At 35.2% G+C, this 17,061-nt stretch overlaps 1 protein-coding gene across 2 annotated transcripts; it reads right to left on the reverse strand.

The window, feature by feature from the left end:
- Positions 1–8,645: 8,645 nt before the first annotated feature.
- On the reverse strand, positions 8,646–13,377 carry LOC142630790 (sucrose synthase 6-like). 2 transcript variants are annotated; one of them, XM_075804841.1, is made up of 15 exons: positions 13,234–13,377; positions 12,764–12,896; positions 12,522–12,676; positions 12,178–12,370; positions 11,930–12,048; positions 11,625–11,841; positions 11,411–11,506; positions 11,137–11,310; positions 10,921–11,037; positions 10,565–10,731; positions 10,246–10,470; positions 9,583–10,149; positions 9,366–9,504; positions 9,101–9,288; positions 8,646–8,933 (listed from the first exon to the last, which is right to left on the reverse strand). In XM_075804841.1, exons 1-15 carry the CDS (start codon positions 13,332–13,334, stop codon positions 8,804–8,806), a joined length of 2,721 nt encoding a protein of 906 aa, XP_075660956.1. In that variant the 5' UTR covers positions 13,335–13,377; the 3' UTR covers positions 8,646–8,803. The 2 variants fall into 2 exon arrangements, with proteins under 2 accessions (XP_075660956.1, XP_075660957.1); XM_075804842.1 differs by having other exon boundaries at positions 13,210–13,329.
- Between the last annotated feature and the right edge of the window lie 3,684 nt (positions 13,378–17,061).

Below are 17,061 nucleotides of genomic sequence, written 5' to 3' on the forward strand. Positions count from 1 at the left end.
ATTAATAAGATAATGGTTTCCTATTCATTAAATATTATAATAAGTGGATAATTGACATTAACATTATTGAGGTCCCTGATGTTTATCTGGAGAAGTGAAAATGGGGGATTTGGAAGTCTCATTCAGGGGAGGGCTATGCCTATGCCTAAGACTAAGATGAAGGGAGTTTTCATGTGATTGGTAGTCAGGGCGAAGACTACAAAGAACTAAAAATGATTAAATACATACCTGATGCGGGGATTATATGTGTGTTGGACTTGGAGTTGGAGGACTAATTGCCAATTGGTGCGACTCAATCAAATCAAATGCCAAAAATAAAACGAAACAAAACAAAAACAATTAAATAAATAATTTGCTGAAATGGTGGATGCTTACAAAGTCTTGCTGCTTATCCAATAGTCGTAAAGTAAAACTTTTCGTATATTCTTTTCTACTTTATGAGATATATCTTATTCAAACCACATTCATGCCCTCCTGGAAATTCACTATGACAACTACTCATCAGTACCTCCTATTCAAATAATTATAATAAGATGTTGCCGATCCATTCTTGTCAATCATCTTGTCATTCTTGGCCTTGGGATATCCGATATCCTCCCATTCTTGCCCCTCATCATCTTCCCATCTTTTGCATTATATGCCTAACAGCATCAACCTCAAATCCATTATACCCCTTCTTCGTGTTGTTGTTTAGTTTACTATTATTTTTATGGTTATCAAAATTCCAATCTAAATCTTACGATTTTATGATTTTATGATCTCACCTGCCCAAAACGATCCGGATCTTTCAAAGATCTTTGCGATCATTCAAGATCGGTAGGATCGTATGATTCTAACGATCCCAAATGACCTTAGTTTCTTGTAATCTTCTTTAACTTAACAAAATGTTCAGTTGAACCTAAATGAAAAATAAAATCCCAATAGACCAAATTTTTCCACTCTAATGTAGAGAGTGTCAGTTGGACCCAAATAAAAAATATTCCAATAGAGTGTCACATTTTGAGATTTTTGGCCTCTTTAAATGATCCTTACAAATAGATGTAGTGATGTATGGTAATTATATCAATGAATTTATAATTTATGTGATTATTTAACATACCAATGTGTATTTTTTTTTCTCAAATAATGTAGGATCTTCCGATCCACGATCCGATCCTATGATCTACGATCCCGCCTACTTTTCACAATCCTACGTAGAATCCCGATTTTGACAACCTTGATTATTTCTACTTCTTTATTGGTATAGTAGTCTACCAAACCTTTTCATGTTGCTCTCTTTCACTTGTAATTCTTTATTTGATTAACAAGTAACAACAATTAATCAACTAATTATGTTTGATTAAAGAATAGCAACATACTCTTTGGTTTACAAATAATTGATTACTATATAGTAACAAATAATTCTTCATTCCTATAATTGAATGTGATTTGTTTTTGGGAAACTTATTTTTGAAGCATGTCATTTTGATTGAGAATAAAAGTTGTAGCCAAGTCAATGTGAACGTAAAATGGTGCAAAGTAATACAATTCAATAAGTTTAAAGACACTATTTTTCACAACTACTCATATGATTTATTGTAATTTTTTTAAAGAAGAATATTATCAATTGTAACTCATGCATAATAGAAGTGATATCCATGATAGATTCAAGAGAAAAAAAAAAGTATGTTGTTTAAACCCCAATAAATCATTTCAACCATTGTGAAAAATGCTGTCCTTGGCATTACATGGCACAATGATCAACACAATATGTGAAGCCCAACAATCCATAAAATAAGTCTTGGTTCACTTCTTAAGCCCATTTCCAAGCTAGAGCCCCAAAGTAGTGCATGTTATTCATCTTCTGGCATACGCTAGTGTTCGGTTGGTTAACGCCACTAAAGGACAGAACCGTTCTACTTCTATGTTATGAACAAAATGTGGATATGCAATTATACTAATGAAAATATCTTGGGAAACTTTTTTTTTTTTGGTTGTTAAATATGGAAATATTTCATAAACTAACCAACAATGCCTCAGGCACATTAGAACATATTCTGTTGCAATACAAGATCAAAATTGCAAAAACAGAATGACAAGAAGAGGGAGCATCATAGCGAAAAAAGCCACTAGTTAGATGACTCCCCCTAATAGGGATAAATCCCAAAAGCAGACGAATCCAATTTGCAAAAGCAATAGTAAGCATGGGTGACATCGTCGAGAGAGACGGTTTGGATAGCCCAACAGTCAAAGAACCTGTAGACAAAGTCATGTCTTGAATGGAAGGCAGAGAAATGGACGGACTTGACGGAGACGGGTGGCAAAGCCACTTGGCACTTGCATGGACTAAGTGGTCTCCAAGAATCTTAATATGGAAATACCTTGCATTCTATGCACAACCATAACCAAGGGAATCCTTGCAAGGAAAGGATCCCACGAAATACAAGCATTAATGAGGATCTTCCCTATAAGGAAATACCCTCTTCACCAAGAAATTAAGATCGATTCTACACTACTAAAAAAAACTCCAAAGCCTTCACAAATCAAGGTACGCATAACGATACCTTAGCTCTGGCATTCTAAAGTGATAGAAAAATTTCTTTTCTAACTTAACCTTCGGAGGGTTTTTGGCCGGTACCACACCGGTACTCCCTGCAAGGTTTTCTTTTTATTTGTGTTGCATAGGTTTCCAAGGGCACGTGAGGACTTTTTGGCTCACTGGCGATTTCCGGCATCATCACCCCTTATTCTAGCTATCAGCACAAAAGTTTGCTTCCCAGAAGCAGTGAAGCAACCAAACCTGAGGCAACTACAATAGAAGATCGTTGTAGTCATTAACAAGGGCAAACAGGTCCCCATTAGAATCAATATTGCTAGAAAATAAGGAAATGCTGCATCAAGCTCAAGTTCCACAGCCTAAGCATGAATCTCAATGCACAAAGATAAGCCTTTTCTTAAGGCCCATAGTTTGGCTACAATGCTAGAGGCAACACCAATGGGGTTAGGAAACTCCACCACCCACTACCCCTCATAGTTTTTTATTAGACCCCCACAACTTGTGAGGCCATTGGATCCCATCACGAAGTCATCCGTGTATTGTTGAAGACAATATGAGGTTGGTTTATTCCATTTAACTTTGTTGAGAGTTTTCCCCAACATCTACAGCATAGTACATACACTCTTTAACTTGCATATTAATAGGAACAACTAGGTTGGGATTAGCCACTTGTTGCTTGAAGGTTTTTCAATCCTACTGTAACCACAAGTTCTAGATTCCAAAAAGGAAAAAAAGAATTCCAAGGATGATCTTTAGTAAACACAAGCGAGCATGGGGCAGTGCACTCATAGACATATTAAGTTGTATGATTGATGTGACATGACATTGGTTACCATAGTCTAGAAGACTAGTTTCACTGGGTAATGTGGTTGTCTATCACCTTCCCATCGTGTAACTTAGCTTTCAAACCTAGATCAAGGGTTCATAGACTAGTTTCTTCTTTATGCAATGGTAGATTTTGTACAGTATAACTAGGTTCAAAACCATGTAATTTTTAGATTGTATCTAAGACCAATTCCTTGTAAACTCTTGATATAAGGGGAAAATGTGAGACTGTCATTCTAGGAGTCACCAATGTGACTCAACCAGTTCATATCGGTTTGACCCAATTAAGAAATTTAGTGGGCTAGGGGCACAATCTCTCACAATCACACACATGGGCTTCATTTGTGGGTTGTTTCTCTTGGTTTTGACACATGGGTTGAAGCTCTTGTAGTAGGCCTAGCTCTTGGGACTTGTTTTTTGAATTACACATGTTGATGTGGCTTCTTGGGCCTTTGCAATAATTTTTTAAAGGCTTTTTAATGAAATGACATAGTTGTCATGGGCTTTAACCATGTGCTTTGTCATGGGCTTAGGAAATAATTTTCCATGGGCTTTTGATATAAATTGAGATTATGGACCCAATTTTTGACTTGGCCCAATAGTGAGATAAAATGAGGTAGACATTGGGGATTTTGGACTTTTTTGTAATGATGGGTTTTCCGCCCAATTCTATAGTGAAGTATGAGATAATTTTTAGCGGCCCAAAATTATTTATGAAGGGTTTTTGTGTATTTTTAGTGATAAGGTAAATGAGATCCAATGAGGTTGGGATATGTGGCATATGGAAAAAAATTGTCTCTCAACACTCCCAAGATAACTGAAAAAAATAAAAACTCTCTATTCCTGGAAACAAATGATAAAGAATTACCTATGTCTTCACTTAATTAGTGACTTTATTTTCATTGAACTTCCTCTGTTTATCATTCATATAAAAGTGAAGAGTGCATATTATGTCTAGATTTGGTGCAAAACCCCTATTTTACACCCTCTAATTGCATTGTGCCACATCAATTTATTACAAATTAAAGAATAATCCTTACCATGCACAATCAACATATCTCTTTTTACTAAAATATTTTCTTCCTCAGCCTCTCAAACATCCAAGCCTCTTAAGTCACCGCCCCAAGCCACTAACGACCTCGCTAGATTCACCTTCTCCTTTGCCTCTTTCCCCTTTTATCTTCAAGTTGGACTGAGTGGAGTCCATCTAAGTCTCCCTGCTCAGATCCAATTCAACAACCAGATTAGTGTCCTTCAAAATCTATTTTTCCTTCACTCTCACTTTCTTAGAGAAAGGGAAAGGATTGAATGAGAAGGAAAAGTTGGGGAAGAGAGAGAGACACAGACTGAAAGTGACATCTATGGGCTACGGTAAAAAGCTCAAAGAGAGAGAAAGAGAGTTTTGGAAGAATTTAGGTTAGGGGTGGGGCAAAGCTTGGTTCCAGGAAAGCAAGATGTTATTGGTGATGGACAGAGCAAGGTGGTTGGTCGGATCCGTGAGAAAAAGCTAGAAGCAGATTTGTGATTTAGTGTGTTTGTGAGGACTAATTGTGTGTGGCACTACCTATTTTACAACTTGTAAAATGCTGATGTGTCATGCCAAGATTGGACTTGATTGAATTTAAACTCAAAAGGGAAACTGCATTTAATGGAGAAATTAGGTGAGAGGGCCTTTGGACATAGTGGCGCTCTGGAGGAGCTAAGGAGGAGCCATGCCCCCCCCCCCCCCTCTCCCTGTCGCTAAATTTTTTTAATTTTCCATTAATAGTAGCCTGTATAGATTATTAAATCAAAATTTTAAATAAAAATTTTCTTATTGGCCCCCCCTCAAATTGTGAAATTTGATCTCTAATTACATAAAATTTACCATAAACATTTATAACCATTAATTAACCCATCAAAAATTTGAAGTAATCCAGAAAAACCCAAAAACATAAATTGCTAGAAAAAAACCCAATAAACAAAATACTCATCAGATAGCCCATCCCTCAACCTATGGCTCTCCAAATACTATCAAAATCCAATTATTCTTAAACACATTCCAAATCACTAGAGATTAACCCAAAAAAAAAAGTCAAAAGCAAATTTGTCTACGTTATTATGTGGGAAAATTCTAGTGTCACGTAATTGTACAAAACTTTGGGCACAACTCACTATGTGGTGAGTTGTGAGTAGTAGAGGTGTGGATCCACATGGACTCTTTGAAGGAAATATACATGTTTAAATCTCATACAAAACATACGCATCGGAAAAACAACGGATCTACTTCATTCATAAATGTTAACATGCACTATGTAAGTTTCAAAATATAAGAACAAGAGAGTGTACCTTGGAGCGGTGAATTTCAAAACCGAAAATCAGAAGCACTTAGGAACACTTTCAATCTTTACTTCAATTCTCCTAACGCCCAAGATGTGTGGTCTCTTAATCAGTTCCAAAGGAAGAATGTTAAAGTGTCTAACACTTCTTACACCACTTCGCAATAATGTTCTTTTCAATTCTCTACAGAAAATTCTATATGTTTCTCCCTTTGTATCTAACTGATTATCTAATTGGGTTAGCCTTTTAGGCCTTTCCAATTAGGCTTAAATGTGTAGCTTGGAGTGGGACCAAGAAGGACCAATAAGACACTAGCTCCAATGGACCATGGGCTTTTCTGTCAACTCTTAATAAGTCTAAAATTACCATTAACTATATTTAATACCACTATATAAATATAGTTGCACTCTAAGCCTTATTTATAAATTATATCTCAAGACTTTATTGTACATGCAACCCTTTCATAAAATATTCGTAGTAACACAAAGTCATGAATGTAGACTGCTACTTTGTAAATTACTACATCTTATCCTTGAGTACCCAATTTAATCCTTTAAGTTATTCATCATATATTTATGAAATCCAATTTCATAAATATATACTCTAGTAACTATTTACTAAAGTAGTTAGGCCTAACATTCTAAATAATAAGCCCATTAAACTTATCTCAATGGAATATTTGGTATCTCTGTTAAGAGACTATGAATTTCATCTTGAGAATATATATTTCATCAACACTAAATGCGATTGCCCAACATATTGAGATTGTGATCGTTTCTTTAGACCTCATTCCTGATATATCAAAGCAACCTACACCTCATGATCAGGTCCATTATTCTCTCAGAATTAAGAGTTCATGTAAATATAAGTCATGGGTTTATTATTCATTTGATAGTCGTTAGGAGAATAATAAATCTCACACCGGTCCAATTCAATATGTTTTAACTCTTAAAACATATCAACTAGAAATCTTCATTTCCATGATCAAGACAAATCATCTTAGCTAATATGTTATAGTCTTCGTAGATGAAATGCCCAATTTCATCACCGACTACGAACTACAATTCTAAATTTACAAAGAACTTGTGATTTATATCTTTTGTGATTTTTCACATAAATCACATACTATGCATCTCATGGACTATATGATAATGTCCCAATATTCATGTTACTATTATTTTTAGATAATAACAAAACAATTTTATTAAACACAACATTAAGTCATACATAATGTCATAAATAATAACATACATAACATAATACAATAAGATTTAAGGGCACTAATCCTAACACTCACCATCACAACTCTACCATTTACAACCCGTCACGTGGCGAGTTGTGGCCAAAATTATGTACAATTATGTGGTCCTAGCATTGCTCTATTGTGTGTGTGATATGCACTTGCCTCTTACGCCACCAGTTGTTTCGCCATGAGTCCTTGGTTGTCCACTTAGCTTCAGCCTCCTACTCTAGTCTAAATCGGCAACCTCTAGAATATCTCTCTCGTTGTTTATCTAGTTACTGTTACTGCTAAAGACTAAAAGAACTTCAATTGACTTTCCAGATTCCAAATTAGAATAGAACCAATCAAGGAAATTTAAAGAGTAAAGTAGTTTACTCACTATTACTGTGTGTTGTTTATAATAATAAGAAAGTATATTGTGCGCTATGTGTTGTACAGTTGTTACTATTTTACTAGTACTTGCTTTTATAAGTTTTTCCAATTTTACAACTCGTGGTTTAGTGGCTATCTATCTAAGAGCACTAGCATCAAATGTGTCAAATGTCAAATATTTGACATTTGGCACACTAAATACTAAAAAAGCTTTCTCTTTTGATGTTTCAAATTCTAAAACATTTAGCATAGGTGAACAGTACCATTTCAAATTTGGAATGGTATTGTTCAAAAATTGTAAAATTTTTATTGTTTTTTTATATTCTCTCTTCTCTCCTAACCTATGGTTCATAAAAAGTACAATTTTTATTATTTTTTATTAGGATGAGTTTTAAGTAAATATTATTTTAATGTGTTGTATATATTATTATAATGTATGGAATTAAAGAATAGAACTTGTGATGTATAGTGTATTACAAAATGATGTACTAAAATAATGAAGTAGGCATTTTAATGTGTTAAAATGTCATACTTTTGCAATAGCTAATACTAATGCTCTAATAGTTATAGCGAAGTTTATTATACATTTATTTCACTTATCTAAATGGCATTTTACAGTTATTCTTCACTCAATTGTTTGATCACCATATTAGTTGTGACTCTGATATGGTGATCAAGACCCCATCAGTGAGGAGGAATCTCTTTTACCATTTGGCCATATCCCTACTTCAGCCAAAGCCAATAAGATGCTAGTTGTAGTATTGCTTTCTCTTATGTCCAAAAAATTAGTAATTCTATTGCTCACAACCTAACTAACATACTCGACATGTTAGAGGTTTTTTGATGTGGATGGAGGATGTTCATCCACACTTTTATTCTATACTCTTAGCCAATTATGGTTAATTTTCTTTAATGAAATTCAAAGCTTTCATTCTCAAAAAAATAAATAAATAAAATGTTTTCTTTTTTCTTTTGCTTTATTACTAGCTCACAAAATTCAATACTTAAGCGTCAAAGTATGAGTAATTTGCGGAGGAAGCCATTCGAAACAAATTCTAAACTTTAGATTTTTTTTATTTTTTATTTATATTAGATGCAAAAACTTTAAATGTTCCAACCAGTTGTATTTGTGAAGCAAAAGGTTAACCCCATGACAGATTGGTTCCTTTACCGTGTTAGGCTCTTTGTATTCATCATCATGTTCACTCTCCTCAGATTATTCGCCAGCTGTCACATCTGTTAATTTGCATCTTAAACTAGGCAAGATGATTATTATTATTATTATTATTATTATATAGCACGTAAGTATAATCTAAAATTAAGTAACCTTTGGAGGAACGATCCATGGACTGTGTACAATTGGCCACCCCATTATATTGCAGGCAAAGCGTTGAATAAGCAATTAACTTGTCTCAGATGGAAACAAGACACATTGTTATTATTATTATAATATTATAAAGAGACCTTTACAAATTGATCAAGTAATTTAAATGACCATTCTTGTCACTTCAGTTATGTGAATGAAAATCAAACTTCCTTAGGACGTAATAAGAGACAAAGAGAGAGCCAAGAATGAAGCACCACCAACTCCAAGGGCAGCGTGCTTGTGGCTGGCCAAGCTGCTTCTGGTCTTCTTTCCTGTGAATGAAAATCTGTTTTCAGTTTATGAAGATGAGCATATATAATGCTAAGACCATTTTGGTTTCAGCAATTAACCTAAGATCATCTATGTAATTTGATGGGTTTTAATATTATATCAAACCCATCAGTTTAAGTCATATATGAACTATATATATATAAGTTACCTGTCATGCTTTGGTGTTGGCTGAGGTTCAATTTTAGATGTTGACACTGGTTGCTGAGGTTTAGATATCACTGCTGGTGTTGGTTGTTGGGGTCCAGTTATTGCCGCTGGTGCTGATTGTTTGGGTGTAATTATTGCCGCTGGTGTTGCTTGTTGGGGTACTTCACTAGGGATGGGCACATTTCTTGCCTGTGACAAATTAAATATTACTTCATCAATTGTCTATGATTTGAATATGTCCAAAATAAATTTCAAAACAAACTTACCAGATTCCTGAATTGGAGATTGTAAAACATGTGAATGTATCTTTGTGTAGCTAGCTTCTGTTCCTTGTTCAATTGCCTCCAAAATCCGTAGATTGCTCCCATGTTCAACACCTTGTTTGCATAAATCTTCCATGTATAGCTGCAAGGCAAAAGTAACCAGATATAGAAAATGAAAACTCACCAGCAGGTTCTCTATATCCAGGCATAATATAATTACCATTCATATATACGCTGGAGTCCAGCTTTTGACATCTTGTTCCAATATTCTGCATCCATCTTGCATTTTTCAAAAAAATCAGCAATCTTATTGCTGGATTCATCTCCATTGTTGGGGTCAATATGAAAGCCTGAAATCCCATCAACAATAATTTCTGCTGGACCTCCTTGATTTGTTGCAAAGGTGGGTAATCCACAGTTCATTGCCTCGATGACTGTAAGACCAAAAGCTTCATAGAGTGCAGGCTGCACAAAAGCACCCTTTGTATCTGCTATACAGCGGTACAGCTCTCCATTGCGATATCTGTCAGTTTGAGCTGCTATCCATCTGATCTGGCCCTTAAGTTGGTATTTCTCTATCAAGGCATGCATCTTTTTTATTTCTGCAATTTCTTCTCTATCCTTCGACTTCGTTGGATCAAAAAATCCTGCTACAATCACAAGATTTACCAAACTTCTCAGCCTTTTGTTCTTTCCATACCATTCAGCTAATCCCGAAATGTTTTTCACTGTATCGAGTCGTGCCATTGAAAAGATGATTGGTTTCTTCCTGTCTGCCAAATATCCTCTGTTCCAAGCATATTTTAGTTTCAATATAAAACTATCGTGATAATACTGGTTATAGTGATGTGATGCGCATAAGATAAAAGGAACCGAGACTTACATGTGCTCATTGTTATCCTCCTTACTGTACAGCAATTCTTCAATGGCAGGGTGAAAAGAGGTTATCCGACTTTGTCTCTCCGTGTAGGGGAAGTATACAGATTGATCAGCCCCAGGGGCGGCGATGTTGAACTTTGGATCAAAGACATTGATGCCTGAGACCACCCGATAAAGTCCGGGCATGGAAAATGCTTCATGGCTTTCATATTGTCCGGGCCTATCCTTGCTGTAGAATAAACATTTCTTGAGTTAACAACATAACAGTCACAGTAGTACTTAGCCGTGTGTTTTTATTCAAGATAGTAATATGAAAGTCTCACCTTCCTGCAATTTCTTGATATGTGCTTGTTATGATGAAATCAGTTGCGTTCATTGAGATTATGTCAGCCGTGAACTGACATGAAAAGTGGTACTTGGTTTCTAATTCCTTCCATTTGGCATCTGAATCTTCATATTTGGTTTTTTCCAGGGCATGAGCAATAGTTCCCTGGGTTTTGAACATGTCAAAGTTCAGATTTAGTGTAAGACATGCCACAAGACACTTAAAGTAAGGCATAAATGAATCAAAAGTTCAAACTTGATCTAGTGTTTCTAAACTAGACAAGGTTATGTTTGTTTAGTTTATATATAGAAGACAAAATCTGATTAATAAAATCAAACAAAAGATGGACTAAACCTGAGTAATTCCAAGTTTGCTAGCCATCAAAGATGCAACCAAGTTTCCATCACTGTAGTTCCCAATAATGAGATCCGGTTTGCGTTCCATGTGTTCAAGGACCTTAGCAGTAGCATCCTAGTGATGAGAAGAAAAGGAAGAGAAGACAATAATAAGAAATTTTATTTGGAAAATAAAAGTTTGATGGAATAAATGATAGATTGATTGCAAATATGCCTCGGCAAATCTCTCAAGGTAAGGGTAAATATCAAAACGAGAAACCCATTGGCGGAGAACCCCATTCTGCGTCTTAAATGGGACTCTAAGGATGTGAGAGTGCTTAGTGTTGACAATAGGCTCCAACTCCTGGTTGCACTTTGTCCCTCGAGCATCTGGTATAAGCCTCGTTACCTGTAAAATAATAAAAGTTAAGAAAATTTAACACTAAACTAAAATTTGATCCTTTCATCAAATTACTGCTTGCAATCATTTGTAATTGTTAATAGCTTACCACAAGAATCTGAGGTTTCACAACAAGGCCTTGCTGCTTAATTCTGAGAAGCAATTCTTCCTCTAAAGCTCTTACTTGATCAAGAATGTAAACCACCTATTTTAAATTAAAAGCGACATAATAACCTTAGTCAAGGTTTTACCTTTACAAGATTTTAAACTTCATAATACATTAGCATTGTTATTGAATAATGATGATTGGATGCATTATAAACCTGGCCCCCAGTATCTGGCAATCCGAGGACATCTGACTGCCCAAAGTAGCCATGAGGAGAGAAGATTACAACATTGAATATGATGGGCAGCCTGCTAAAGAGTAACTCCAATTTTGCTGGGTCCGGTGCTTGGAGTACCTCAGAAAGTAGCCTTATTGTCTCCTTAACCCTTTCTGCTGTATCCCCCCATCCTTTCTCAAATCCCCAATCTTTAAACCTGATAGAAAAAAGTTTACTATCCAATGTCAACCTATCCATGGAATTTTTTTTTTTGGGGAACAAAAAAAAAAAGGAATGACAGAGACCTCTGCTCAAAATTCTGATACGGTGTGTCTTTCGGGAATGCAGAGACCAATAATTCAGCTTTAACCAGGGCATTTTGAAGCTTAGCCACTGTATCCAGATTTGCATTTATGATAAGATTCTGCAAAATTGGAACAGCATGCATAATCACGGTTTAGTTTCTATTACAATCTTTTCCACTAATACGTAATATATTGGTTTCCACCATATATTTTCTCCGTGAGTGCATATATGTATGCTATGTTTGTACCTCTCCATGATGATTTAAAGCTTGTAAGTACTCTAGCAACAACTTTGAGTAACCACACTTCCCATGTAGCCTTGAGGTCATGAACGTCGAGATGAAGCTGGCCCCATTTCCGATCGAGGAGGAAAGGGTCATTCGTGGAGTGGAGAAGTCAATGGCTCCAAAATCTATTTCCAATGCATTTTCATCGTTCGCCCTACACATCAAATTAATCACGTTCTAAAACATTTTGAGCAACAACATGGTATACCATTTTGTTCATATATATATATATATAAGACTATACTTTTGACTGATTCTAACTTATGCATATAATCACTCTAACCATTTTTCTAACAATTAATTACCAGTTCTCATCGAAGATGGTTTCTTTAAATTTCAAGTATTCCGAAGCAGAGATAGAATCCACTGTGAGATCGTTGGAGTTCACCTTAACGAATTCCCAGAATCCAGGATTAGGTCTCACAGCTAAAGCTACATATGGCGGAACGACCGCTGCCTCCTGTATATAGATGAAAAAGGTTTAAATGACCCTGTTGGCTGTGGTTGAGCGTATGTGCATGAAAGAGAGAGTTGATATAGAAGAAACCTGAGTAGAATTCAGGATGTAACCAAGTAAACCCTCCAACACCTTGCTTCTTTCGTGCTTGTCTTCTATTGATTTCTCCACTTCCTCCATTGTGTGTTGCCGTTTCATTAACCGTTTTCCCATTGCAACAAAACTTTTTTAACACCACAAGGAAATAAAGATCATATTCTTTTCTTTTTTGCATGGTTCAATGATCAATATATACACCCTTTTTTTACCTACCCAATTAATTTTAACAGTTAATACTTTTATGTTCAATATAAATAATGAACATTTTTTTTAACAAAATAGAAATTCTACTCTAACTCAATCCAAGTATATATATGTACGTGAAGCTCCCTCTTAAACCCCAATCTTTTCCTCTATGTAGTTAAGATTAAGTAGATACGGTAAGAATATAAAAATAAAAGAAGAAGAAGCAGAAAAGGAAGAAGTTTGTAGCTTACGTAGAATCATGTATGAAAGATTACCTAGCAAAACATCTCTTCATATGATAGCGGCTCTGCTTCAATGCATCAGGCATGCTCTCTGCAATAGTATCTGATCGCTTGAGGACTTGTTCAGAAGCCATTTTTTGCCAAAACTAAAGAAATACAATATATTCTCTTGAATTCAGAAAGTGGTTTTTGGTTGATGTATTTAAAGAGAAGTTGTGAGAGAGAGTGAAAGATATTAGATATGGGGAGGAGGAGAAGGAACATTCTTTGGTTCCTTTTGTGGGGAGAAGACACAGAGTGAAAGCAAGTAAGGAATATATTTATGCAGCAAATTCAGAGTTGGAGGAGGGAAAGAATTTTAAGGAATTTCTGGTTGTCCTTTAAGATGGATTACACTAAAATTTCGTATTCTTTTCTTCCCATCTCAATTTGGACGCTGTTAAACTTAAATGCCTTCATTTCGCTACGCACTACCCTTTCCCAATATTCAGAGTCATGCATCTTCTCTTCATGTTGTTTGTTATACACACTTTTATTCTGGCACATGATAATAAATTAATATTCTGCCATAAAAGAAAATTTTTATTTTTTGCTGAGTAGAAAAAAAAATACTAAAAATAATTAAGGAAATTATTAAAGGTTTTGCTAAGTAAAGAGGTTAAATGAAAGAATACTCTTATTTTCTTCTCATGGAATTCATCCTATAGCTATGACAAAATCTTAGGCTATTACAACTTTGAATAAAATGTAGGCAACACATTAGTCTAGGAACTTGGAATAACACATGCTAGACACCTTTTATTTTGAAACTTTATCAATCAACTCGTTATTATACATACTTGACATTATACATCCGCAAGTCATTTATATCGCATAATGCCATTATTTGTGTTGGATTTTTTTTTTTTTTTTGCTAGGGAAGATATTTATGTGTATAAACCCAGTTAAGTGGATGCCCAAAAGTTTTATTAAAATATATGGATATGTGGAGCGACTAACAAGAGGGACAAAGAGAGCATCAGCCACTACTTTCTTAGCGATCTGCTAGCATGCAACTTGAAGAAGTTTGGGCAAGTATACCTAGCTCCACCATAGAAGTGACAAAACCACTGAGGTTTGTATTGTTTCTTACCTACCGGATGAGCAGGCTACTTGAATTTGGTGTCACTTAGATCTACCTGGATTCTCCTAGTGGCTAGAACTTCTTCCTTTTGAACCCTTACTACACTATGGAAATAAAATTATTTATTTGTTGTAGAATATAAATAAATAATAAAAATTAAATAATGCCTTAAAATTTTTGCTTAAGTAGAAGTATAAATGAATCAATGGAAGGTTAAAAAGAATAATACATATCTTCCATTTAAAAAAAATTCTAAGTGTATGGCTCAATTCACTTATTGAAGAGAAACTTGAGGGGGGGAGGGGAATATGGAGTAAGTCATGAGATCAAGACCCACTAGTTACATGTACAACACAGCAAAAAATAATAATAATAAGAGTTTCAGTTGTATAGCTAATTAGATATTTGTGTGGTGTATAGAATGACACATGGCATGATGGCACTAATTAAAAAATGAGATGGAATGCTAAATGAAATAATTCTTAAAGAATTAATCATATAATAAGACCTCATGATGTCGCACATGATATTTTTGCTAAAGAAAAACAGTGTGTGCTTGTTGGTTGAATAGAGAATTTACTAAAAAATAATTAATGAAATAGTTAAAAGTTTCCCATTGTCAACTAGTAAGGGAAAGCTAATGTTTTCTACCTAGCTTTCCATCCTTCTTTCTTTTCAACTCAACCAAACATGGGGAGGAATGAGATTTAAAGTTGAATTGAGATCAATCAAGATTCCCCCCTTGGCTGTATACGTTGTGAGGATTTTTTTTTATTTTTTATTTTTACTTTTGATAGGCTGTGAGGGGTTTTTTAGGATGGTAAATTGCTAAGAGGGAGGACACTTGATCTAGCCATTTTGTTGCAGTGTGGCCGATACCGTACCGGTACCGGCCGTACCGGCCGGTACATACCGTACCGGCCAGTGCACCGGTACCGGTACACTTCTATATTGTACCGGAAAAAATACCGGCCGTACCGGCCGCGTACCGGCCATACCGGCTAATTTCGGGCAATACCGGCCGGTACCGGGCGTACCGGCCGGTATAGAAAAAAGCTTTTTTTTTTTTAGTTTTGTAATTTTTGAATTTTTGTAAAGGCATAATGGTAACTTATTTACATTAACTTCTTAGTATTATCTGTTTTCTTAGTATGCAATGAACAACTAAACTTTTCTATTTTTTATATTGTGTTTTTTTTTTCTTTTATTTGATACTAAAGTCTAAAACTATGAATAATTTGTTCTGAATTGAGGTAATGTTTTATAATAAACTTTTATATTTACTATAATATAAGTGAAATATTATATGTTTATAAACATGGTTCTAAAGATTTTGGTGTGTGTGTGTGTGTGTCTATATATATATATATAAAATAGCGGTAAACCGAAACGATACACCGGTATTGACCGGTATCCGAAATATATCGTACCGGTGGCCAAACCGGTACAGCCTCCGGTACGGTATTGACTTCCTTGTTTTGTTGTGGTTCTAGCTGTTAATGGATGGGAAGGATCTATGTGTCGTTAGAGTTTGACGGGTTCTTCCCTTTTGTGTTTGTGAGGTTGACATATCGTGACATTTTATTAGTGTGGTTTGCTCAATAACTAAGTTTTAAAATTTTCCAAATAAAAAAAAAAGTAAATTACAACTTTTACGTTGATTTTTTTTTTTTTAAAGCCCTTCACGAGTTAAGTCTTTTTTTTTTTTAAATATTTCCATTCTATCAATTTCTCTTAGTGATGTATCTATTAGATGTTAACTAAACTTGTAATCTCAACTGTTGCTTCAATTAAAATGCACCGTACCATTTAAAAGTTACAAGTCAACAATTAAAAATAGAAATCCCTCTACCCAAAGCATAACATAGAACCAAAAATAAAAAATATCTCCTGTCTCTATGATATGCTCCTTCTACTTCTCCTTCTCGTTTCCTCTCTTTCCTTCTCACTCTTTCTTCTCTCACACTCATGACGACGCAAGTGGTGGCAGAGTCAGAAAATTTTTCTAGGGAGGCCTATCAGATCATTTGAGTATATGATTCTGGAGTTGAAGTTGACAGACTACAGTTAAGATACTAAATAATACTGAAGGAGTCAATATCATTTTGCAAATCAATTTGGTTTGGTTAAAGAAACAAAATATTTCGATATCATTCAATATCGGTTTACCATTTTGGAATTATTTCAATATAAGTTTTATCCTCAAACTCAATGTGGTGAAATACTGAGAATTCCCACTTCCAAAACAGGGGTTGTCTCGGATAAACTCTTATGGAAACACTCGAGTTCAGGGGAGTATAGTGTAAAGAATGCCTATAACCTACTGCTTAAGGACTATAATAAAAACTCACACATTCAACTCAAACAATGTCAGACCCCACCAGAGGTGTGGAACTTAATTTGGAAGGTGAATGTGCCCCATAAAGTTAGTCTTTTTGTATGGAAGCTAATGCATGACAGTCTCCCTACCTTAGTCACTTTAAAAAACTGAGGTATTCCAACCAATAGCACATGCCCTATGTGCACGGAAGAGGAGGAATCTGCTTCCCACTTGTTCTTACAGTGCACTTTTGCTAGAGCCTACTAGCATGGATCTACACTAGCAGTTCACAACTCTAACTTAAGAGATTCTTCTGTGCAGACTTGGATTAGTAATATCCTGAACTGCTACAAGAAGTTGGACAAGATATGGTGAACTATACCCAAGCTATTTTCACCTACCTCTAGACTATCTGGAA

Source organism: Castanea sativa, chromosome 4, assembly GCF_040712315.1.
Source record: "Castanea sativa cultivar Marrone di Chiusa Pesio chromosome 4, ASM4071231v1".
Lineage (NCBI taxonomy): Eukaryota > Viridiplantae > Streptophyta > Magnoliopsida > Fagales > Fagaceae > Castanea > Castanea sativa.

Coding starts and splice junctions, on each gene's coding strand:
- LOC142630790 (XM_075804841.1), bottom strand. CDS start 13,334: ATGGCTTCTGAACAAGTCCTCAAGCGATCAGATACTATTGCAGAGAGC. Junction 12,049..12,177: donor CTTTAAATCATCATGGAGAG/GTACAAACATAG, acceptor CCAATTTTGCAG/AATCTTATCATAAATGCAAA. Junction 9,289..9,365: donor ATCTCCAATTCAGGAATCTG/GTAAGTTTGTTT, acceptor AATTTGTCACAG/GCAAGAAATGTGCCCATCCC.